The 25,263-nt window shown below is 39.4% G+C and overlaps 1 protein-coding gene across 2 annotated transcripts in view; it reads left to right on the forward strand.

Moving 5' to 3' along the window:
• LOC124172665 overlaps positions 1 to 25,030 on the forward strand; it is a 58,574-nt gene extending 33,544 nt beyond the window's left edge. For both annotated transcript variants that reach the window (XM_046552120.1, XM_046552121.1), the window contains exons 10-14: positions 3,577 to 3,849; positions 9,134 to 9,241; positions 10,381 to 10,707; positions 14,480 to 15,436; positions 24,631 to 25,030. In XM_046552120.1, the coding sequence (XP_046408076.1) occupies positions 3,577 to 3,849; positions 9,134 to 9,241; positions 10,381 to 10,707; positions 14,480 to 15,436; positions 24,631 to 24,696 (1,731 nt within the window). In that variant the 3' untranslated portion in view covers positions 24,697 to 25,030. The remainder of the gene's footprint in view (positions 1 to 3,576; positions 3,850 to 9,133; positions 9,242 to 10,380; positions 10,708 to 14,479; positions 15,437 to 24,630) is intronic.
• The last annotated feature ends 233 nt before the right edge of the window (positions 25,031 to 25,263 follow it).

A 25,263-nucleotide genomic window follows, 5' to 3' on the forward strand; every position in this document is an offset into this window, starting at 1 on the left:
TAATTTCTTATGCTCTATTTTTACAGTCATGCAGATTAAACGAAACAGTGGTAAACTGGATTCATGACTTTCTGAGTGATCATAAACAGAAGGTAGCTCTTGACGGAATTATCTCTGTAATGTAGTTGTGTAAGTACCTCCTAGTGAAGTAAGTGACATCAGGCAGGTTTCCCACTCATCCGTGAATAAACCGTGAATTTCATAATGAAACCTTTAAAAATCCCTCAAACTTGATTGTAGAATTAAGATAAACAGATCACTCTCCACGAATTTATCCGTATTGTAACCAGCCCGTTCAATGGGTCCTCCCTTCCCCTGATGCCTACGTCCCAAGGAAGTGGTTATTTGCAAGAAATTTAAAAAAATTGGAAAATTTTGAAATTCCAGATGGGTGTTGGGGTTCGCCCACGAGTAAAATACGCTGATGATTTGGATGGAAATGACGGTTAGCCACCTTACAATACAGAAATAACAATTTATTATAACATCAAAAAAGAATTGTTGAACAATGAAAGGACCAAGTTATAACGACCAAAGAGAAATCAAAAAAAAAATCCCTTTTCCCACACACGAACAGTTCACTGTATATGAGGAGGGGGGTCTTCACTGGGGGGGGGAATGGAGTGCAGATACTTTACGTTCTGTCCTTGACGTTACTGCGTCCGTATGGCTCCGCGGTGTCGAACTTCCTTTTCCTTGGTTTCAGTTATTTCACTCACCACTCACTACAACATCGTTGCACTCCTTTTTCTGTCCTCAGTCCTGACACGCCGCACCTTTTTATGCCGTCCCTAGGGACGGCGGCGTGCGAAAACCAGCCATGCTATCGAATCATCCGATTCGATAGCCCGCGAGTTCAAAACAAAGCATACAACATAAAATAAAATGGTTGGTGGCTAACCGTTACAGTATGCTGTGACAACACATTGACCTTAAGGCTGTGATTGGAAGACTGGTAACCAAAGTGTTCATTAACCCTGGCGAGAAATCAGACACTTCTTCACATACCTGTCATCCTGCTACCTCCATTTTCCCACTCGCAACCCTTAGCAGGCCCTGAATTTTGCTAACGATAGGTGGCGTCATATGAGAGATAGCCATTACATTGCTGCGTTTGCACTCACGGGATCTGTTGCGTTTGTTAAGATTTTAGTTAACTTGCGGCCTATGATTGTTGCGTCATCAATGTTTCTGCCCAAAATGCCTTATCTGCAGATCGTGAATTTGATGATATTTAGACCGTGAAAACCTGGAAAAAACCGTGAATGTTATTACTGTAAAATCTCTTTACATCGTAATGGAGGGAACCAAAATTTGGGCTATTCGATGTATGGAGGTTCACTATAGAGAGGTTTTAGTGATAGGCACCATTTTTTCATATCCTTCGGTAATGAAAGGTACTACTGTCTTTTAAACCATTATATTTATGCGTTTAAATAAAAATGCATGCATTAGTGAACATGTATTTATTATTAAGTAATTACAGAAAGCAAGCGCTATCACATGATTTTTACCATTAATCTATGTCTCTCTTAAATATCTCTCTTAATTCAACAGTCACTAAAAATGATTAACATGAAAATTACAGCATATTAAAGGTGTAAAAGAAAAAAAAAGTAAGGGTAAAACATTTATTGCTGAAAATGTCATTCCATGTAGCTGCTGCTGAAAATTCCATTCCAATTGTGGCTGCATTAATGGTCTCTAGTTGTATCGGTACGATTTGCGGAGGTAGTTAGGCCGTCTCAGATGTATCTCCTTGGTATGATAATTGGAGGTTTTACGAGATAAAGAGGTTCACTACGTAGAGGTTTTACTGTATATGTATATACTAGGCACAGTTAACAGATATTGATTTTTAAATAGAGGTGTGCAGTGAGCTTGTATTTCACCACATCAATTCATTGAAATTCACTGAATTTTGACGAAAACAGCGAACATAGATGGTATAAATTTTTCTGAAAACGATTGCCATTGATATTTTTTCCTATGAGGCAACTTCAAACCGTGGATTATATACAGTGCAACCTCGATATAACGACACCCCACGGTGCACTAATAAGCACTCGCTATAGTGAATTGTCGCTTTACCGGAGGTGGAGCAAATAATAGCCAATATACCTGTTGCGAACTGGTATACAGGAACAGGAGTGGTGCGGCGACAGATAACCATCTATCCGATAAACGTAAGCATAAATCCAGACGAAAGGCGATGTTTTTTTGCATCAACAAATTTCCTTACTCAAATAACGACTAACTATTCAAACAATTTATAAGCGCCGCACAGAATAAAAATCATGCAAAGCATTGTTTCGTCAATCATTATATTTATCGAACGACAGTTTACCACATGAATTTGAGACTGAGCACTCCATTAACTTCATTTCTAACAGATCGCTAGCAATTACAGAGGTCAAGGAGTCTTGATGAAAGTCTTCCGGCGGTGAAACCCTCGCTATGACGAGAGCCAACACCAAAAGGGTCTCGTAAAAACGAATTTTTTAACACTCTCATTATAGGGTCAATTGACGGTGCATCGGCTATCTCTCGTAATAGCGGGGGTGTCGCTATAGCCCGTACTCGCTTTAACGAGGTTCCACTGTATATGCGTTTGATACCCACTAAAAATGACCATCGAAGTGTGAGGTGGGCCGGGGGAATAAACTGGTCCCTTTACCCAAAATATCTCACATTCGCACTCCTGTGGCTTTGTCTAGGGTGAGCTCTATCCACACCTACCCATTATAACCTTCGGGATGAATCCTGAGTGAACCCTGAGTTTTTTATCACTGAGTGAAAATTTTCTAACCAAATTTAGCAGTGCACGGCATCATATTTGTTCTAATTCCGCCTTTCAATAAAAGTAGTGAACGTTTTGAATCACAGCAGCCGAAATAATATTCAATAATGTTAATACAAGCTCACTGCATTCTTCCACAAAAATAAGTTTAATCCGACCCGAGTTTCGATATTACTACATCATTTCCAAGGTCGACCTTGGAAATGATGTAGTAGGTAACATCGAAACTCATGTCGGATTAAATTTATTTTTGTGGAAAATTGCAAATCATCTTTCATTTTGAATCAATTCCACTTCATCTCGCTTGATTCCTCGAATATTATACTCACTGCATTCCTCAAAATTTCATTTCATGCCATGAATGCTTAACGGCATGAGGTATTTTAAAACTAATAAATTTTATCATTCATACATGACAAGGAGTTGTGATGATGTGCATGTTTCAATGTCTAATCTAAGTGCAACTTCGAAAGGGCCTCATGCAATGTGTGTAAGGTTATATAATGGTCTGCCACTAAATATAAAAAAGGAAGAAAGATTTTCCGTGTTCAAACAAAAAGTTAGCTCTTATCTTCAAGATAAATGTTTTCACTCAGTGAATGAATATCTGGCATCTATACATTGATCGTATTTGTGTATATATAATTTTTTCATGACATGCCCTATGTACTCACTTTGGTATTTGTATCTTTTGGGCAAATAAACTATTCTATTCTATTCTATTTCACCATGAGTAACCCCCTATTTCTTCTTTGACGTGATGAATTGTCTTGCAGGCCAAAACGCAAGAATTAAACGCCTGGCGCCAATCTCTCGAGCGCAGCAAAGGTTCATCAAGTACAGGAGACGTCTCAGCCTCCTCTCCTGTTGCACCAGCAAATATCCGTTCACAGACATCTGTGTCCCTGACTCCTCACTCTCCAGCCCCCGGGGAGTCTTCGGATGTCAGTTCTGCAGAAAAAGTTGCGGTCAAAGAGGAGCCTAAAGAAGATTACATCGGGGAGACTGAAGTGCGAATCAAAGATGAGCCGATGAGCGACAATGAGGAGGTAAGCAGTGTTCAATGGGATAGTTCCCTTCAAATGGGAAATTTTTTAAGAGTTTGCATCCAATAGGGTAGTTTCCTTCATCAAAGAAAACGAAAGGCATTGATTACGATTCGTTACCCACCAATTAGTGTATTCAAAACATACAATTTATTTGGTTTTAGAAATCCCGGTTTAGGCGAATGCTAGTGGTCAATTTTAACCTCGTTTGAAAAAGGCCAGATTGGCACCCATGCGATTCCACTCCAGGTGACGTCACAGGGACCTATTTTCTATACAAGTAGATAGGAGGTTTACATCGTCTGAGATTACCAATGCATGCATGAGGCACAGAGCTCAGGGAAATATGTCTTAATAATCACCTATTAAAACTGGCTAAGGTCAGAAAGTTTTCTTCGTTTGATAGGGGAATAATAATCCTTATTTAAGCCAAGCACTACCTGCTAGCAGGGTACTCAGCTACCCGCTAGCATCCTGCGTCCTATCAACGCTCAGAGCCTCGCCCAAGGTCACCACACAAGGCGGGAGGGGGAACCAGAACGACGTCACACGGGGTTTTCCCGGCATTCATACTTAGCCGTTGCATTTTCTTGCGCTTGAAAATTTTCACTTCATTTAATCGCGAAAAATAGATATTGTCATGTAAAAATCTAAAAAGGTGAAATACGTACTCCAGGAGTGATAATCTTTCGATTTAATAAAAAAATAATAGGAAACCACCCTATGTATTCGAAAACAAAGGGACCATATGTAGAACATGGATGTTCATAAATTCTGTAAACTTTTTAAAAATCATGAATGATGGTAAAGTAAACGAGTATTTTATTACACTGTGTTTAATAAGGTTGAGTGTACAGTAAACTCCCGATTATGCTAATGGGCTAATGATGGGGAGAGAGGGCACGAATACTCGGAAAATACAGATAACCCTAAATGGCTTTCAATGTTCATAATTTATGTATATATTATGGAGGTATGAATTATGGAGGTTTATGATGAAAAGAGATTCACCACATAGAGGTTTTACTGTTGTAGCAAAAATGTGGAATGCCTTATCTAGTGAAATACAGTAAAACCTCTATGTAGTGAACCTCTTTACATCATAAACCTCCATACATCATACCATCCCTACGGTCCCGTCAGATTTACGTGTAAATTTATAGGTAAACCTCTTTGTAGTGAACCTCTTTATATCGTGAAACCTCCACTTATCATACCAAGGAGATACCCCCGAGACGGCCTAACTACCTCTTCAAATCAAACCGAGACAACTAGACACCATTAATGCAGCCGCGATTATGTACATGGAATGGCATTTTCAGTGATAAATGTTTCACCATTATTATTTTTTTCTTATGTACCTTTAATATGCTGTAATTTTCACGTTAATCATTAGTTGTGGCCATTTTGTTCCATATGAGAGCATACCTAACAGTAAATAAGAACAAAGGTATCTAACTATCCTAATCATTTTAAATGACTGGTAATTAAGAGAGATCTCATAATTTTCTCTCAAATTGTAGTAAAAATCATGTGATAGCACACGCTTTCTGTAATTATTTTGTATATAGGTAATAAATATATGTTCACTAATGCATGCATGTTTGTTTAAACACATACATATAATGGTTTTATAGACAGTAGTGCCTTTCATTTCTGAATGATATGAAAAAATGGTGCCTATCACTAAAACCTCTCTATAGTGAACTTCCATACATCATAATGCCCAAATTTTGGTCCCCTCCATTACGATGTAAAGAGGTTTTACTATGCATTTTCATAAAGTAAGGGCCGTTTGGTCGCAGGAAAAAATACAGATACACTCCCGATTATCTGGGCTAATGATTGGGGGAGACGGCACGAATAATCTTTTAAAAAAAGAAAACCCAAACTTTCTCTTTAGTGACTTGCAATGTTCACAACTTCCTAAAACAAACACATTGCGTACAGGAGTATTTAAATACAGTGCAACCTCGATATAACGACACCCCACGGTGCTCTAATAAACACTCGCTATAGCGAATTGTCGCTTTACCGGAGGTGGAGCAAATAATAGCCAATATACCTGTTGTGAACAGATATACAGAAACAGGAGTGGTGCGGCGACAGATAAACATCTATCCGATAAACGTAAGCATAAATCCAGACGAAAGGCGATGTTTTTTTGCATCACTAAATTCCCTTACTCAAATAACGACTAACTATTCAAACAATTTATAAGCGCCGCACTGAATATAAATCATGCAAAGCATTGTTTCGTCAATCATTATTTATCGAACGAGAGTTTACCACATAAATTTGAGACTGAGCACTACATTAACTTCATTTCTAACAGATCGCTAGCAGTTACAGAGGTTAAGGAGTCTTGATGAAAGTCTTCCAGCGGTGAAACCCTCGCTATGGCGAGAGCCAACGCCGAAAGGGTCTCGTAAAAACGAATTTTTTAACACGCTTATTATAGGGTCAATTGACGGTGCATCGGCTATCTCTCGTAATAACGGGGGTGTCGCTATAGCACATACTCGCTTTAACGAGGTTCCACTGTATAGAGGAAAGACGTACGTGGGAAGAGGAGTTGAGATTGAAAATACAGTAAACTCCCGATTATCCGGGCTAATGATGGGGGGAGATGGCACGAATAATCGGAAAACACGGATAATCCAAACTTTCAATTAAATGCCTTGTAATGTTCTTAATTTACATAAAACAAACAATATTTTATTATTTATGCTGTTATTCTAGTTATTTTAGAGTGCTTCCTGGACTCGATGAGAGCTTTCTTCACCAGTTTTCAATCTTTTAAGCGGCAATAACATGGCTGTACTTGTATTATTAATGCTCCTTGTAAGGCCTGGTTACGAAAACCACACATCCGTGGCTGTGTGATCACGGATACAGACAGAAAAGTGGTTTGCATGACTGCTTCAAAACCACTGCTCGACGTTGGAAACAACACTTTCAGGCACCAAGGCACTCAGTTGCGTCACACACAAGTTGCCCAGGGTGCAACTGCTGCGGGATGTGTACCCATTGATCACAGAGTGCGGTCGCCCACTGCGAGGCTTGGAAAACAGGAACACGGTGCTCCCGTGAATGCAGCTAGTGTGCAATCGCAAATGTTTTACGAAGTAGACTCTAACAGAAATAATAAGCCAGGTGTATCATAGCATTCAAATGCAGTAATTCTGGTGGGTAACGAATCGCAATCAATTTCATCTTATTTGATGCAAGAATCTACCCTGTTATTTTTTTAATCTCTCTTATCTTTTAGAGCATTGAAATCAGCATGTTTACTAAGATATTTCATGCTTTGAAGCCCAAAGTTTAAAGTTAACATCAAAAATGCTGCCGAATGTCAAATAACCCATGTAGAAAACTTCTGTTCAATATTATTATCAACTTATCAATTTTATGTTAATAGTGTAAAAGTCGAAGACAACCCGTGCGTCTTCTAAAGTTACATTTCACCACTTCGCAAGAATATTTGAAAATTACTCTAGAGTTTACGGAACCACGTTTCTGAATCTGCGTTCTCACGGCCACGGATGCGTGGTTTTTGGAAACTAGGAATTACACAGAGTAGTAAGAATATGAATGCAATCACGTTATCGCCGCAAAACATTTTGCAGTTGCTGCTAATGATTCTGGAAAGCAATCTAAAATAACATAAAATGTGCATAGATAATACCGTATTCCTCCGAATATAGTCCACCTCTGAATATAGTCCCCCCTCCCTAATTTTGAGGCTTCAGTATCGGGAATAGTTAAAAAAATGCTTCTGAATATAGTCACCCCCCTATACTTTTACCACAGGCATTTTTGGAAAATAAAAGGGGGGACTATATTCAGACATATACGGTAACATATTGATTGAATTATGTTTACGGTGAAAATTACAAGAAATTTAAGTGAAAGTTTGGATTACAGTGGAACCCTGATCTATCGTTTCTGCGCTGATTGTTTTCCCGCATTCATCGTTTGCCTTTCCAGGTCCCAAATAAAGTTCCTTACAGAAAACTTAATTTTTTCCCACATCTTGTTTGAATCCATTAATGAATATCATATTTACTCGCCAAAATCCAGCATTTCCTGAGGCATAAGCAACTTAGCCAATCATTCCCGCATTCATCGTTTTACCGCATTCGTGGTTTTTTCGTCTATCTCCCTGAAAGGCAATTGAGGTTCCACTGTATCTGGTTTGACGATTATTCTATATATTTCCCATATTCATTTTTTGCCGTTCCTGGTCCCAAATAAAGTTCTGTTCAGATAACATAATTTATTCCTGTATCTTGTTTGAATTCTTTCAATGAATATCATATTCACTTGCCAAAATTCAGCATTTCCTGTGACATAAGCAACTAAGTACTAAGCCAAACATTTCCGCATTCATCGTTTTCCCGCATGCATGTTTTTTTCGTCTATCCCCCTGAAATCGATTGAGGTTCCACTGCATTCGTGTTTTCCGTTTATTCATGCCACCTCTCCCCACCATGATAATTGGGAGTTTGCTGTACATTCAATTTGTCGAGAATCAGACTTGAGGTCAATAGGGTAGTTTCCTTCATCAAAGAAAACGAAAGGCATTGATTGCGATTCGTTACCCACCATTAGTGTATTCATAATACACAAATTATTTGGTTTTTGAAATACCGGTTTAGACGAATGACAAGGGTCAAATTTTATCCTCATTTGAAAAAGGCCAGATTGGCGCCCATGCGATGCCACTCCACGTGACGTCACAGGGACCTAGTTTCTATAGGAGAAGATAGGAGTTACATCGTCTGAGGTTACCAAGGCATGCATGAGGCACAGAGCTCAGGGAAACATGTCTTAATAATCACCTATTAAAACTGGCTAAGGTCGGAAAGTTTTCTTCGTTTGATAAGGTATTAAAAAACCTTTTTTAAGCCAAGCGCTACCATCCAGCAAGGTACTCAGCTACCCGCTAGCAGCCTGCGACGTATCAGCGCTAAGCTTCGCCTCAAGGTCACCTCACCGGGCGGGAGGGGGAACCAGAAATACGACGTACGGAGATATTTCCCGGCATTCATACTTAAGCGTCGCGTATTCGCGAGCTTGAAAATTTTCACTTTTCATTTAATCGCGAAAAATAGATATTGTCATTTAAAAATCTAAAAGCGTGAAATACGTTCTCCAGGAGTAATAATATTTCGATTAAGGCAATAAAAAAATAATAGGAAACCACCCTATTATTTATGGGTCTTACTTATCAAGTTCTCACATAGCTATGTTTGACTAATTGTTTCCTTATATTTGGTTCCAGGCAAACTCCGAATCCGTTGGTGCTGATTCCATGGTGATGAACGTGATACCTATGATAGAGGTGACTCCTGACATAAAAATAGAAATGGATACATCGGCTGATGCTGAGGTGAGCCTTTCTTTAATCAGGGTACAGTGAAATGTCTGTATAACATAGGCCATTGTAACGAAATATAACACAAAATAATATTACATAAAATAAACACCTGCCACGAGCATGATATTAATATTGAACAGAGTTCATCTAAACTCACATGTGACGGACCATATCGCACAGGGGCCAAAACTTTATACCACCAGATTTAAACAAGTTAAGAAGAAAATTTTGACTTCTAACATCATCCAAAAAAGAGAATGGTATTTATTTCTATTACATACATAACAGGGTAGTTTCTTTCATCAAAGAAAACGAAAGGCATTGATTGCGATTCGTTACGCACCATTAGTGTATTCATAATATGCAAATTATTTGGTTTTAGAAATCCCATTTTAGACGAATGTTGATGGTCAACATTAACCTCATTTGAAAAAATCCAGATCGGCACCCATGCGATGTCACAGGCGAACTGCGATTCGTTACCCACCATTAGTGTATTCTCAATATACAAATCATTTGGTTTTGGAAATCCCAGTTCAGATGAATGGCAATGGTCAATTTTATCCTCATTTGAAAAAGGCCAGATTGGCACCCATGCGATTCCACTCCACGTGACGTCACAGGGACCTAGATTCTATACGAGTAGTCAGAAGTTTTACATCGTCTGAGATTAACAATGCATGCATGAGGCACAGAGCTTAGGGAAACATGTCTTAATAATCACCTATTAAATCTGCCTAAGGTCGGAAAGATTCCTTCGTTTGATAAGGTATTAATAATCCTTATTTAATCCAAGCGCAACCAGCTAGCAGGGTACTCTGCTACCTGCTAGCATCCAGCGTCGTACCAGCACTCAAAGCCTCGCCTCAAGGTCATCTCACTTGCGGCAGCGGGAACCAGAATGACGTCACAAGGGGTTTCCCCAGCATTCATACTTAGCCGTCGCGTTTTCGCTTGCTTGAAAATTTTCATTTTTCATTTAATCGCGAAAAATAGATATCGTCATTTAAAAATCTAAATGCATGAAATGCGTACTCCAGGAATAATAATCTTTCGATTTAGGCAATGTTAAAGAAATAGGAATCCGTCCTATTGACGTGCTCCGCGCTGAATGTGTTAAAGCTCATAACTGCTTATTCTTTTGTTTACAGAGGCCCAGCTGTTCCGAAGGAGACAAGGAGGCGTCCTCGACTGAAGCAAAGCGAAATTCCCCAGAGTACCCAACGGAAACCCTGCGCCTTGCTGTCGAAGCTGTCGCGAGGCACGGTTGCTCCGTTCACATGGCGGCGAGTCGGTACGAAATCCCGCTGGGCATGTTGAAGAATTATCTGAACATTGGCGAAGCATCCGGGTATCTACGCAGCATATCCAGGAGTGAATCGGACAGAGAGTTGACTCTGTCGGTCGAGGGGGAGGAGCGGCTGGCCAAGTTCGTCTCCGAGATGAAACAACGAGGGTTCGCCCTACATAAGGATACGGTAAGTTTTCAAGTTACCTAATCCTACAGTGGGTGCATTAAATTTTGTCACGAAGTCGGGCACGCAGTCCACACTGGTGGTCCAAAATTCAATGTTTTTATTTCCTTTACTTCGGAGTTTGCCCTAGGTTTTTTATTCATTCATTATACATAGAGCCTCAATTATTTGCTGTTTGATAAATGGTCTCTCTCCTTCCTTTTCCTCAATCAATCAAAAATTTCATATTTACAGTAAAACCTCTTTACATCGTAATGGAGGGGACCCAAATTTGGGCATTTTGATGTGTGGAGGTTCACTTTAGAGAGGTTTTAGTGATAGGCACCATTTTTTCATATCCTTTGGAAATGAAAGGTGCTACTGTCTTTTAAACCATTATATTTATGTGTTTAAATAAAAATGCATGCATTAGTGAACATATATTTATTATTTGATGATAACAGACAGCCAACCATATCGCATGATTTTTACCATGATTCGATAGAAAACCATTTGATCTCTCTAAATTCAACAGTCACTTAAAATGAATAGGATAGTTGGATACCATTTTTCTTATTTACTGTTAGGTATGCTCTCATATTGAACAAAATGGCCACAACTAATGATTAATGTGAAAATTATAGCATATTAAAGGTGCATAAGAAAAAAAATAATCATGAAACATATATTGCTGAAAGTGTCATTCCATGTACGTAATCGCGGCTGCATTAGTTGTCTCTTGTTGTCTCGGTATGATTTGCGGAGGTAGTTAGGCCATCTCGGGGGTGTCTCCTTGGTATGATAAGTGGAGGTTTTACGATATAAAGAGGTTCACTACAAAGAGGTTTGCCTATAAATTTGCATGTAAATCAGACGGGACCGTAGGGGTGGTATGATGTATGGAGGTTTATGATGTAAAGAGGTTTTACTGTATTTATCAACGGGCCAAGGCCCAACTAACCCATTTTCGCCCAGAATAATGTCTGAAATTACTATTTGCTGCACCCATCTTTTCAAGCAAGTGCGATTACGTGTGCAAGCTTCAAAAATAAACTAATATATGGATCAGGTCAACAAAGCTTTTAGCAGCACATTTGTAGCAATTTGAAAACAAAATAGAGCATAGTTTTTCATAAAGAGCCTCACATACTCAGAATGGAAGGATGTGTCCATGTGGCAGAAATGGGTTAAGTTTTCAACATTTTGCAAAAAAAATTTACAAACAATAAACTTAGACTTTTTTTATTGTTTAGTGAACTTTTTGTCACGAGGGAAGACATAATTAATAGTGGTGTCTTATCTTTCCATCCACAAATGACCAGAAAGTGAGAGAGCTATAGATGTGTCGTACATTTCACAATTAAACAAAATACAGTGAAACCTCGATATAACGACACCCCACGGTGCACTAATAAACACTCGCTATAGCGAATTGCCACTTTACCGGAGGTGGAGCAAATAATAGCCAATATACCTGTTGCGAACAGATATACAGGAACAGGAGTGGTGCGGCGACAGATAAACATCTATCCGATAAACGTAAGCATAAATCCAGACGAAAGGCGATATTTTTTTGCATCACTAAATTTCCTTACTCAAATAACGACTAACTATTCAAACAATTTATAAGCGCCGAACTGAATAAAAATCATGCAAAGCATTGTTTCGCCAATCATCAGATTTATCGACTAACAGATCGCTAGCAATTACAGAGGTTAAGGAGTCTTGATGAAAGTCTTCCGGCGGTGAAACCCACGCTATGGCGAGAGCCAACACCGAAAGGGTCTCGTAAAAACGAATTTTCTAACACGCTTATTATAGGGTCAATTGACGGTGCATCAGCTATCTCTCGTAATAGCGGGGGTGTCGCTATAGCCCGTACTCGCTTTAACGAGGTCCCACTGTAGTGTAGTGTATAAAAATAGAGAATTGGCCGAGAGCACAGAGTGAGTTGGGCTCCTTCCTTTTGGGGTTTATAACCCTAATATTCTCTGTTCATTTTATCTCTGCCAGTGAGCTGTGAGTCATAGGTGGCCACAGGTATATTGGATTGGCACCGAGACAATATACCTACTCATTTGGCTCATAGCTGAGAAAACCTTAACAAGAAGACGGAACAACCTTATAGGCCACATCTTGAGACATGATGGCCTGATGAAGACAATCGTCGAAGGACAAGTGGAAGGCAAGAATGGAAAAGGAAGAACTCGAACATAATATATTGAACAAGTAAAGAGAGATGTGAAAGAGAAGAAATACGTAGGAGTGAAAAGATTAGCTGATAGGAGAACTGAGTGGAGAGCTGCGTCAAACCAATCCTAGGATTGTTGACCAGTGATGATGAGTGAGCTGGTGTAGCCTTATTAAGTGGAGATGAGGGGAGGGAAAGATTCTCGACATGTGACTGCCCCGTAACCAATCAGCTAACAGAAGGTGTGGCCTCAGTCAGTCGCTCTCAGACCTCCGCCGAGTGAACATCGTGAGTCTGCTCATGGAGCAGTGTTGCCAAACCTCATGCATTCTCCTTGTATGTCTAAGTATGCCTTCCACCAACGGTGCCTCATTCAGCGAGGTAGCTGACAATGTGATGGGCTTCTGTGAAAGTATTATCCCCAATGACTTCCAAATGAGTAGGTATATTGTCTCGGCTTTGGGGCCAAAATACTTATAGCCACCTATGACTCACACACTTTCAGTGACAAAGTAGGGCGGCTATGTACATTTGGCAGCGTTACGTTCGCTCCTCCTCTTTCTCTCTGTACTACCATTATCTCATTAACAAAGCCATCCAAGAGTGTTTTGGCTATCACAAAAGCTCACCCGCAGGCATAAAGTGAATAGATTTTAGCAGCATTTTTTAAGGCCTACTTATGATCTGTTGACATGAATTAGCTGCAAGGACTATAGGGTAGTTTACTTCATCAAAGAAAACGAAAGGCATTGATTGCGATTCGTTACCCACCATTAGCGTATTCATAATATACAAATTATTTGGGTTTAGAAATTCCGGTTTAGACGAATGGCAATGGTTAATTTTATCCTCATTTGAAAAAGGCCAGAATGGCGCCCATGCAATACCACTCCACGTGACGTCACAAGGACCTAGTTTCTATACGAGAAGTCAGGAGTTTTACATCGTCTGAGATTACCAATGCATGCATGAGGCACAGAGCTCAGGGAAACATCTCATAATACTCACACATTAAAAATACCTAAGGTCGGAAAGTTTCCTTCCTTTGAAAGGGATTTAATAACTCATATTTAAGCCAAGCGCTACCTGCTAGCAGGGTACTCTACGCTACCACCATGCTTGCCAGCAAGCAGCCTGCATCGTAGCGGCATTCATAGCCTCGCACCCAGGTGGCCTCACACAGCAGTAGCCAGGCGTCATGCGAGCTTTTCTCAGCATACATACTCAGCCGTTGGGATTTCGCTTGCTTGAAAATTTTCACTTTTTGTTAAATTGCAAAAAATAGATATTGTCATTTAAAAATCTAAAAGTGTGTAATACGTACTCCAGGAGTAATAATCTTTCGAATTAGGCAATAAAAAATAATAGGAAACCACCCCATTAAATGATAATTGATGGGCACCAATTCAGTTGATGCGGTACGCTGATTAAAAATCCAAGTGATTGTTATCTTTTGTAGAGCCATTTACTCCATGAATGTATTGAATTGTGTTCTCCTTTGCTTCCATGAATATATTAAATTAAGTAGATAGTATTCTTTGCTTGAAGAACTCAGGCTTAGAGCTCAGGGAAACATCTTTTAATAATCACCTATTAAAATTGCAGGTGGAGCAGGTTGCCAATGTTTTCCTGGAGGAGGAACTGAGTGTGCCGCCAATAAACCTACCCAATGACGATCAACCGTGCGTAAGCAGTCAGTGGGTCAGCTCTTTCTGCACCCGTCACAGTTCAAACCTTTGCAACAAACCAGATACGACGAGGCTGCCGGCCGGCCTCCAGGAATCCACCCTGCTCGTCGACTTCTACGACATCATAAAACTAATCTACAGGCGTCTGGGAATAGTCGTGGCTCCCCATCAAGTGTGGAATTGTGACGAGGCCACCTTGTGTTTAGCCAAGCAGGACGGTCGCGTCGTGTCTAAGGCTGGGAGGAGGTACTATTGTGAAGACGTGGGATGTACCGAAGTTATGCTGAGTACCGTGCTGTGTTCGGTTAGTGCCGCCGGAAAAATCGGACCCTGCATTTTTCTCACGAAGGAGAAATGCACGAAATCGCCTCTAGTGCCTCAAAACTTGATGGTCGAGACGACGAACTCGGGACGTTTGGATCACAAGGTGTTCCGGAAGTGGTTCGGCAAATTTGTCGCGGAGGTGCGCGTCAAGAAGCCCATATTGTTGGTGATAGAGGCGAAAAACAATTACCTATCGCCCGAGGTCGTCGATCTCGCCATGGAGAAGGGCGTGGTCTTCGTCCCGATACATTTCAGTGCCTCGGGCAGCCCGCACCCTGTCCTGCGCTCGGTCTTGCGTTCGTTGATGGACTCATGGGGAAAGTACCTCTCCGTGTTTCAGAACGGGGATGCCACGGTTGTGCCATGGCATTCGCACGTGCTGTATTGGTTCCTGTCGGCCCTCCGGGAGGCTGACAATATGGACAGTATTGTGGCAGGGTTTTGCAAGGCGATGATCTACCCTCCTCATCGCTGGGTGTTGGAGAGGCCCAAGGCAGCAGGTTATGAGCGGGCCAAGGGTGCAGAAGAGGAAGAGTCGAGGACATTTGAGGTAAGAGTTAAATCAATATAAGCAGGTTACCCAGTATTGGAATCAGAAATCAAAGCAAAATCACGATTCAACTCATTTCGTTCAATTCAGTGAACAGTTCATTATAAAGACCTGGTCATTAAAATGAACAGGGGGCCGATTGTGTAACTTGACTACCTTTCGATCGTTAGAGATCCGTTCACTCTCGATTGGGTTCCCGGTATTCGAACGTTAGCTGTAAGTGCGATTGTGTATGGACGATCGTCAACAAGCAATCGAAAGTTACGACGTTGTCATATTTACTTGGAATTGGGAATACGTTACGCGATTGTTTTCCTTGGACGCATGCGCAGTAAGGCCGAGAGTGGCTGTGTTTGTTTTGAAAAGCGAAACTATGTTAACAATATTGGTTTCAGAGACAATTAGCCAGTTAGGTTTATATTATTGAAAGATTTTAGCTTTGCGTATAGATCAATCTTTTTCAATTCAGTATTAAATACCTTCCTTTCCGTTGGAGCATAGCTGATATTTGGGATAAGTATTTTTACTCAGATATCACTGACTATTTTGAAATGCCGCGGTAAGTCTCCTTTTCGTTACTTTTGCAATTCGCTAAATAATAACTTGTATCATTTGTAATTGACTTAATTCATTTAGAGGAAATATGTGAACGTATGCTCGGTATTGATAGGCTCTCGTCTTCGCCTTTGTGTGTCCGCAGCATATTGAATATTTGCAGGAACAAAAACCGACGAGTGTGAATTAGTACGACATGTTTTAATAATAGTAGTTAGGTTGGCATTAACAAATGTAACTTGTGAAATAAATAAATACCTTAACATTCTCATCATCACAAACATTTCACCTATTACTTGAAAGAAAAAGCAAATATGCATAGTCATGTTTGATACCTCCTCTCGTCTCAAACGCCTGAATATTAGTTCGAAATTTACCCTTTTTGAGGAAACCGTATCGCATCGGAGACATTAATTGAAGTACGTAAAAACACTTAATTTACGAGGCCATTGAGAAGTTAAAATAAACTACTTGAGTACATAAATTAAATCATTTTACTTGTCAATAACCGCTCGACGTTCCGAATTAAATTAAACATTGTAGAGAATATAATTTGTTTAATATATTATAGTGCAGCTATAATTTAGCTAATATACAACAGTGCAACCACGTCTAAATCAAGTATGCAAAAAGGATTTCATTTCAATTACACACACGAATTACACACACATTATAAGCGAATGTAAACGTCCTCATCTTTGTATAATATAGTAAACTAACACGTACAAATTGTATTTATCTATGTAATTGCACTACTCATCCACGTTATTAAAATCACAACGCAATCATTTATAAATTAAAAAGAATGTGTAACTCACTTAATTCCACAAAAGATTATTTCATTTCATTTGCACACACATTACATAGCGAAGCAAATGTAAACTTCATCTTTATGGCATAGTGAACCGACGCGTACAAATTATATTTATCGGTCAATTCACCACTAATTCACGTAATTATCAACATAACACTGCGATTTGTAAATATAATTGATTGCATAATACACTTAATCCCAAAAAAAGGACATACAACGTGACCATGAAAGGTAATAAACATTTAAACTCTATCCCAAACCTCACCTGCGAACGATTCGATAGCCTTAATGTCAAGTGATGTGTTGACGAAGAGATGCTTTCGATCGAGAGCCGGAATACTTTCGAACGTAAACTTACACAATCGCTCCTTCAATTGTTTTCGAGTTGTTGATCTAAATTCCACGGGAACCGGATCGTTACGTTCGAACGTAAAGACAATCGGCCCCCAGGTCATTGTAATGAACCGTTCATCACAATGAACCTGTCATTACAATGAACCGTTCATTTGAACGACTCGTTCATGAACCATTCAGCACTTATTTGTAATATTAACCCTTTCACTGCTGTTCAATCTCTACGAAAACTTTCTCCTCACATGCGGCGAAAAGGTTAAAATGCGTTTCGTTGGGCCATGGAGCGGGTACTTAGTGGATGGGCGTGGTACACCCTCCAAAGGGTTGCAAATCCAGGACCCTATCCTCGACGAGCTCACCCTCGCAGGACCGTCTCATCGACCCTGGTGTGAGGGGCCTCCATCCCGAAAAGTGACTGCATTTTAAAAATCAATCAATCAATCAATCCGATCATCAAAAAATGATTGTTTGCATCGCACTCCTGCCAATCAAGCAATCAAGTACGTCTTTGAACAGTGTTTCTGCGATGAAAGATAACGATTTTATTAAATTTGCTGGAAACATGGTTGCGGACCACCGGAAAATGGCCACTTTAGCGAAGTTAACAAAATCGTTATTTTTCATCGCAGAAACACGGTTCAAAGACGTACTTCATTGGCAGGAGTGCGATGCAAACAATCTTTTTTCATTTTTTGATGATCGGATTGATTGATTGATTTTCAAATTGCAGTCAAAGCGGTCACTTTTCGGGATGGAGGCTGGTAGGGTCGATGAGACGGTCCTGCGTGGATGAGCTTGTCGAGGAAAGGGTCCCGGATTAGGGTCCCTTCGAAGTGTTTTGGCAAAAGTGCTGAGTGCATGGCAGGGTGGAAGAAAAAGTACATTCACAGCAGTGAAACGGTTAAACAAGCAGGTCAAAAACAGTTGGAGCTGCATTATGTATTTCAAACGCATTTGGAGCGGTATTTGGTATGTAATTCAAATCCTCCTCAGCTCGTATTTTGCCCAGCCGTGTATGTACCAATATCTCCGCTAGTGAGTGTTAGGCCTATGCTCTTGTAATGTTCAATAGGGTGGTTTCCTATTATTTTTTTATTGCCTAAATCGAAAGATTATTACTCCTAGAGTACGTATTTCACAATTTTAGATTTTTAAATGACGATATCTATTTTTCGCGATTAACCCTGCAGGACTCGCGCCCCTTTTTGGAACGCGAGTACTCGCGCTGAGCCTGTCGGGCTCAATTTTCTTTTTCAAGTCCTCACCTATTAAAGTCGATTATTTTTCCTCTTCTTTTGTTTAAATCAAACTAATATTGCTGAAATGGTCCATTTCATGAAAATCAAGTCCATTTACGTCTGATAAAATATGTAATTATTTCTTTATATCGAGTGTGATATAAGATAAATTATCATTGCTTGTTATTGATTTATTGACTCGTAAAACCACTACACAGTGTTGATATTAGGACAGAATGAATATTATAAGGCAAAATTAGCTATGATCATTATTCTGCAAGCAGAATAATGATCATAGCTAATATTATTTACCGGGTATGTCTGCATTTTCGCAGACATACCCGGTAAATATATTTTTCGTGTATCCACAGTCTGCACACATTTTTCAAATTTCAATGAACTTTGGGTTCTCTGTTTTTTTAGTTGCCTTTGGTTAATCTATTCTGTTAGTTTTCATAGGCTCGTCTTATAATTAGCCCTAACTCTTTGGGGAGCGATTTTATGGTTCCCCTTCTTTACGCGTGTTCATCTACGAGCCCAGCTGACAATTGCCTAAATAACGCTCTCCGAGATTTCACTTCTAAGTTTTTGTTTCCGAGGTAAAAAATGTAGGAATTTACCACAGCAATATTTAGCATTACGTAAATATTTGGCATAGGACAACGCCGTGCATTACTTGATACATTGCATGCCGTGCATAACTGATCTAGTGTACCTATCTACTTCCGATTTTGTCATGTCATAGAAAAAGGTATCATTTCTGGCTTTCTTTCGTCTCCACTACATCAATCATTTTTTTGTTATAGTTCATGGTTGATATCATAATCACAAATTTGTTCTTTCTTGGAGTGTATGACGCAAAAAAACAGGTCTTGCAGAAATCAAATGAACTGGATTTCTTATTTTTTTGTTTCAACGAAAAAAGTAGGCAATTTCCGCTTGTTTTTCCGAATTGTTCCAATCACGGCAAGTCGGAGTTTCAAGAGTTCATTTACTAAACAAAAACTAGCGAATAAATTGTCAATCAAAATATTTTTACCAGTACTGCTGATGGGGAGCATAAACTCTCCACGATATCAGCAGGGCTGTTGTTGACCGAAAACGATTTATCAGGTGTTTTACCAGCATACACTTCAAAGTTCTAAGTATAAAATATTCTAGCATCTACCTACCAAAGCAAAGTTTTTTATCCCGTATTTGTTCGGCATACTTGGGATTTATAGCTGGAATGCGAAAAGACCTCGAAAATTCACAATTTTCTTATAAATGGTTGTGTATTCACCAATAATGTAAGAACTTCTACGATTGACTTTCAAATTTTTCAAATATATCATGAATTGCAGCTATCCTATAAATTTTTTAGCTTCTTTACTCTTATTCTTTGCATTTTCTATAATTTACGCAAGCAAAAAATCACTACCAGCATGCTGAAATAGAATACTCACGGTTTTGTGGCGGAACTGGCGCAGGTGAAACTTCAGCGAGAAGAGCACCTCCAATATCTGAGCACTCTCTAGTCAGAATGACCGTGTCCTTCGAATTTTATGGCCGACGAGTGGTGATGTGAATATACTTTTCGAAAAGAGGTGTAATTATAACGAACTGTAACTAATCATTTTGTGAAATCAATACAAGTAGCTTACTTTGTGTCAACTATAGCGCGCTTGTAATTACAGTAGGAAGAGCAACAATGGATTCTCAGACATACTCTCATGTAAATAGTTTTGACTTTCAAAATATCAAGCCGATTTGGCAGAAAAAGGACCTTTACTAGGAGTATAGTGTTAGAGGTTATCGATAACAGCCTACATAGTGTATATAATGCAATCAGAGAAAAAGAATAGGCTAATGGTGGGAATCAAAAATGTAACGCGAGCACTCGCGTTGAGCCTGAGGGGCTCACACTGTGTGCATACGAAGCAAAAGTATCATAATCCAACCTTATGTTCGGTTGATCGGGATATTCTGGGCATGTAAAACATAGCCAAAAGAGTAAGGAAAAGGTAGAGAAAATCTAAGCGCATTATTGAGAATTGGTCAAGAACTATTTAGAAAATATCAACAATGTGAGCCTGTCAGGCTCAGCACGAGTTCCGGAGGGTTAAAAGAAAAGTGAAAGTTTTCAAGTATGCGAAAACGCGACGGCTAAGTATGAATGCTGGGAAAACTCCGTGTTAGGTCGTTCTGGTTCCCGGTGCCGCAAGTGAGGTGACCTTGGGGCGAGGCTTTGAGCGCTGATATGACAGGATGCTAGCAGGTAGCAGCTGGTAGTGCTTGGCTTAGATAAGGATTATTAATACCCTATCAAACGAAGAAAACTTTCCGAACTTAGGCAATTATAATGGGTGATTATTGAGTGATGTTTTCCTGAGCTCTATATTGGTAATCTCAGACGATGTAAAACTCCTATCTACTTGTATAGAAACTCAAGTTCCATTTGACGTCACGTGGAGTGGCATCATATGGGCACCAATCTGGCCGTTTTCAAATACAGTTAAAATTGACCATTGCCATTCGTCTAAACTGGGATTTCTAAAACCAAATAATTTGTATATTATGAATACACTAATGCTGGGTAAAGAATCCCAATCAATGCCTTTCGTTTTCTTTTACGAAGGAAACTACCCTATTATGAGCATTGAATTCATGGGTCACGAAGAACGATTTCACCAGAGAATCATTATTCAACACATTCCGTTGCGACCCCCATCTACCTTTTCCCTCCTGGAGGAAACGCTAATTACGTCATTTTTGGGGTCTGCTGCCGATGGTAGAGTTAGGGGTGGTTCCCAATACTTTGGTCGAAGAATTTTTTTAATTTTTTCTCACAGGATGCACCACCAAATAAAGGTACGTCACTCAATCTTACCGTGCACGTTGGTTTTAAACAGAGACACAAAAATGATTTACATATACAGTGAGTCCTCGTTTAACGTTGCTATTCGTTCCTGAAAAACTCAACGTTAAGCAAAACAACATTAGCACTAGAAGCGCTGAACTTTCCAACCCCACCAAAACCGCAGCATGGGACTTTTTTGTCCCATTGACAAAATACGTTGATCCTGTCATGTTTAAGTACAATTGACGGTTTTTTTGTGGTTTGTGTGAACAAAACACATGTTTAGGTAATGTTTAAAACGTTTTATTAAGTATAACTAGGAATACAGTAAGCTTATTTTCACAGCTAAAGTGTTGTTTGTCAAGAGGGGTGCAGCACCGGGCAGAGGTGATGTGGCCGGCGCAGTGCACAGATTATTCCCTTCTGCACTTCTAACTGGCAGAATAACGGTGTCTGTGCATCAATGCCCTTCGTAATAAACTGTTATTACGCTAAATACAAAATAAGTGTACAAAAAAAACTGAAATTGTATGTTTTCCCCGTATGGGACAAAAAAGTCCCATCCCGCTGTTCTAGTTATCGTCGTTTTACTCATGAACCAAACGTCGTACAATATTTTCAATGTAGCCATATGAAAGAGCATAAAAAAAGAGAAAAAAATCAGTTAATTTCAAAGGGATCAAACCACTAGTACATGAATGGCAAACATTTGCAAAGGGCGATGGGACAAAAAAGTCCCCTCCGAAGTTCTAGTGTTAAACGATGCAGTGTTTCCTATGTAAAACAATGTAAAAAATTTAAATTGGTTCCTAACAATCCATTTCTTCGTAAAGAATCCAGAATTTCCCGGGGGAGAATCCGAAGGAGGCCAATTATCGGAGCCGTAACTTTTAAGCAGACTTCGTGACCAATCGGGAGACATCTGAACCAGGCCAAAGATATACATTAGAAGGCCAAAATGAAAAAAAATCTGACACTCGGAAGCACGAGGATGAAGGGCAACTCCTTTTTCGTGATGATATGAATTCTTTAACCCGGCGGAAATTCGAGAAATATTCATTACCGATTATTCACTTCAGCATGATAACGATTTGCACAGTGCAACGATAAAAGGTTGGGAATAAGGCATTATTAAATGAAATTTGCAAACGAAATTAAGAAAATACTTAAATGGTGAAGCATCAATATTTTCAGTAACAGAAAAAATTATAATTTTAAAAACTCGACCTGAAAACCTTAAACTCGACCGATCTCTCCAGCAGTTGCACCTTCTTCAATTCTTTTAATAATACCAAGTTTTTGTTCTAATATCGCCATTTTTTTCTTCACGTCTGAAGAACCACCAGGATAGCCACTCTTCTTTGTGGTCATTTTTTTCGGTTGGCATCAGAAAAATATACGGATAATGGGTTAATGAAGCGATAATTATTCGCTTGGATGCATATTTAACATACGCTACCCACGCCAACCTTTTCTGTCGAACGAAAATTACCAATCGCAATAATATAGTAATATTTAATATGCATCAGATGCGCTTGCGTCCTATTCGCCATTCATTTTTTTTTCGTCGCGCATAATTTGAACAACGTTATCGTGAAGCAATAACGACGTTAAATGATCATGGGTTTCAATTTTTGGACAACGTTATCGTGAAACAACGCTAAACGGGACGACTTTAAACGAGGACACACTGTACAGTAACTTCGATTTTACTTATTTATTAGTGACTTCGATGCACTTTGATTTTACATCAAGTCTCATTTTTACGCAGTGACACTCAAGTCTGGCCGGAAATTATAGGGAATAGGGTAGTTTCCTTCATCAAAGAAAAAGAAATCCATCGATTGCTATTCGTTACCCACCATTAGTGTATTCATAATATATAAAATATTTGGTTTTAGAAATACCAGTTTAGACGAATGTTAATGGTCAATTTTATCCTCATTTGAAAAAGGCCAGATTGGCGCCCATGCGATGCCACTCCACGTGACGTCACAGGGACCTAGTATCTTTACGAGTAGATAGGAGTTTTACATCGTCTGAGATTACCAATGCATGCATGAGGCACAGAGCTCAGGGAAACATGTTTTAATAATCACCTATTAAAATTACCTGAGTTCAGAAAGTTTTCCTCGTTTGATAAGGTATTAATAATCCTTATTTAAGCTAAGCACTACCAGCTAGCAGGGTACTCTGCTAGCTGCTAGCATCCTACGTGGTATCAGCGCTCAAGCCTCACCTCAAGGTCACCTCACAGGGCGGCAGTGGGAACCAGATATACATCACACCGACTTTTCCCATCATTCCTACTTACCCGTCATGTTTTCGCGCGGTTGAAAATTTTCACTGTTCTTTTAATCGCGAAAAATAGATATCGTCATTCCAAAATTTAAGAGCGTGAAATACGTACTCCAGGAGTAATAATCTTTCGATTTAGGCTATAAAAAAATAATAGGAAACCACCCTATTGCAATGGTGAAACTTCAATTTAACATCTTTTCTTGATTTTACGATTTTTTTATTTTGCGCAGCGTAACCCCAGCCCCAAAGGTGCCGCTAATCTTGATTTTACGTAGTTGTCTTTTGACTTCCCACAAAGCAACCTCAATATTGAAGATAATTCTGATCTCAATTTCTTTTGCTTTGTTCAAATGCTTTTGATTTGCGGCAATAACAGGGTTCCCACTCAACCGTGAATAAGCCGTGAATTTCGTCTACCGTGAAAAAACCTGGAAATAGTCGTGAATTTCGTCACAAAACTGTGAAAAAATCTCTCAAACTTTATTGTAGATCTGCGATAGACATATTAAAAGAAAAATCGATATTTCGATAATGTTTTAAGGCCGAGTCACGTACAGATACTGTTCACGCATTAACCTGCACACGTGTATTCGAAGTGCAATTATTAATTGTTCCGTGTGCCATGACAGCACATTGACCTTAAGCCTGCGATTGGAAGACATTAACGCAGGCAAAAAATCAGGCACTTCTTCACTTCTACCTGCCACCCTGCTCTCCCCATTTTCCCACTCACACCCTTTAGCCGGACCTGAATTTTGCTAACGATAGGTGACGTCATGAGAGATAGCACTGTCATTGCTGCGTTTTCATTCAAGGCATCTGTTGCGTTTGTTACATTTTTAGTTAGCGTGTGGCTGATGATTGTTACGTGATCAATATTTCTGCCTTGAATGCCTTATCTGCAAACCGTGAATTTGATGATATTTAGATCGTGAAAACCTGGAAAAAATATTGAATTTTATAATTTAGTTAGAGTGGGAACTCTGAATAATTTGCGTTGTGGTTGCGTCTTCGTTCTAAAATTCAATCTAGATTCGAACATCTCATCTTACTTCCTGGGCAACCTTCGTAATATCTCCTCTTTACATTGCAGGGAACGAGTTTTGAACAACGCCTGAAGGAGTTGATGAAAAGCCTCTACACGGAAAAGCAATCGTGACCCAATAATACAGGAGATACTGCTGGTGGCAAGCGGATTGAGGAAGGAAAGAAATTTTTGTTGAAGAGATAGAAAGACATGACTTCACTCTTGTGCAGCAATTTATGTTTGAAGTCAATTAAGATCTCTCATTGTTAATTGCCTTTTATGAAAGGTACATTTTGTGATTGTGTCTTTTTTTTTATATATGTATTAGTTTAACTTAACCATCAATATTCCATTGCCCGAAATGTATATGTCTACAGAAAATGGTTTAATTTTCGAAAGACGCATAAACTATATGTATGAGGGCTGTTTTTTTTTATAAAAAATAAACCAAAATTATTGTTTTCTAAATTCATTTATTTTTCGGAATTTTCAAACTTTTCTTTATTTATTTCTACTTGGTTGCCTTCTTTGTTTAGACACTTTTCTTACCTTGAAACTAAGTTTTTAAAACCCCTCTTCAAAGAAGTTTGCCGCCTGCTCTGGAGAGCAACCAGGACAGGGTACCTACTCAACCGTGAAAACCTGAACACTGTGAATAAGTTGTGAATTTAGTCTACCGTGAAAAAACCTGGAAATAGG

This window comes from Ischnura elegans (genome assembly GCF_921293095.1).
Source record: "Ischnura elegans chromosome 13 unlocalized genomic scaffold, ioIscEleg1.1 SUPER_13_unloc_2, whole genome shotgun sequence".
Classification (NCBI taxonomy): domain Eukaryota; kingdom Metazoa; phylum Arthropoda; class Insecta; order Odonata; family Coenagrionidae; genus Ischnura; species Ischnura elegans.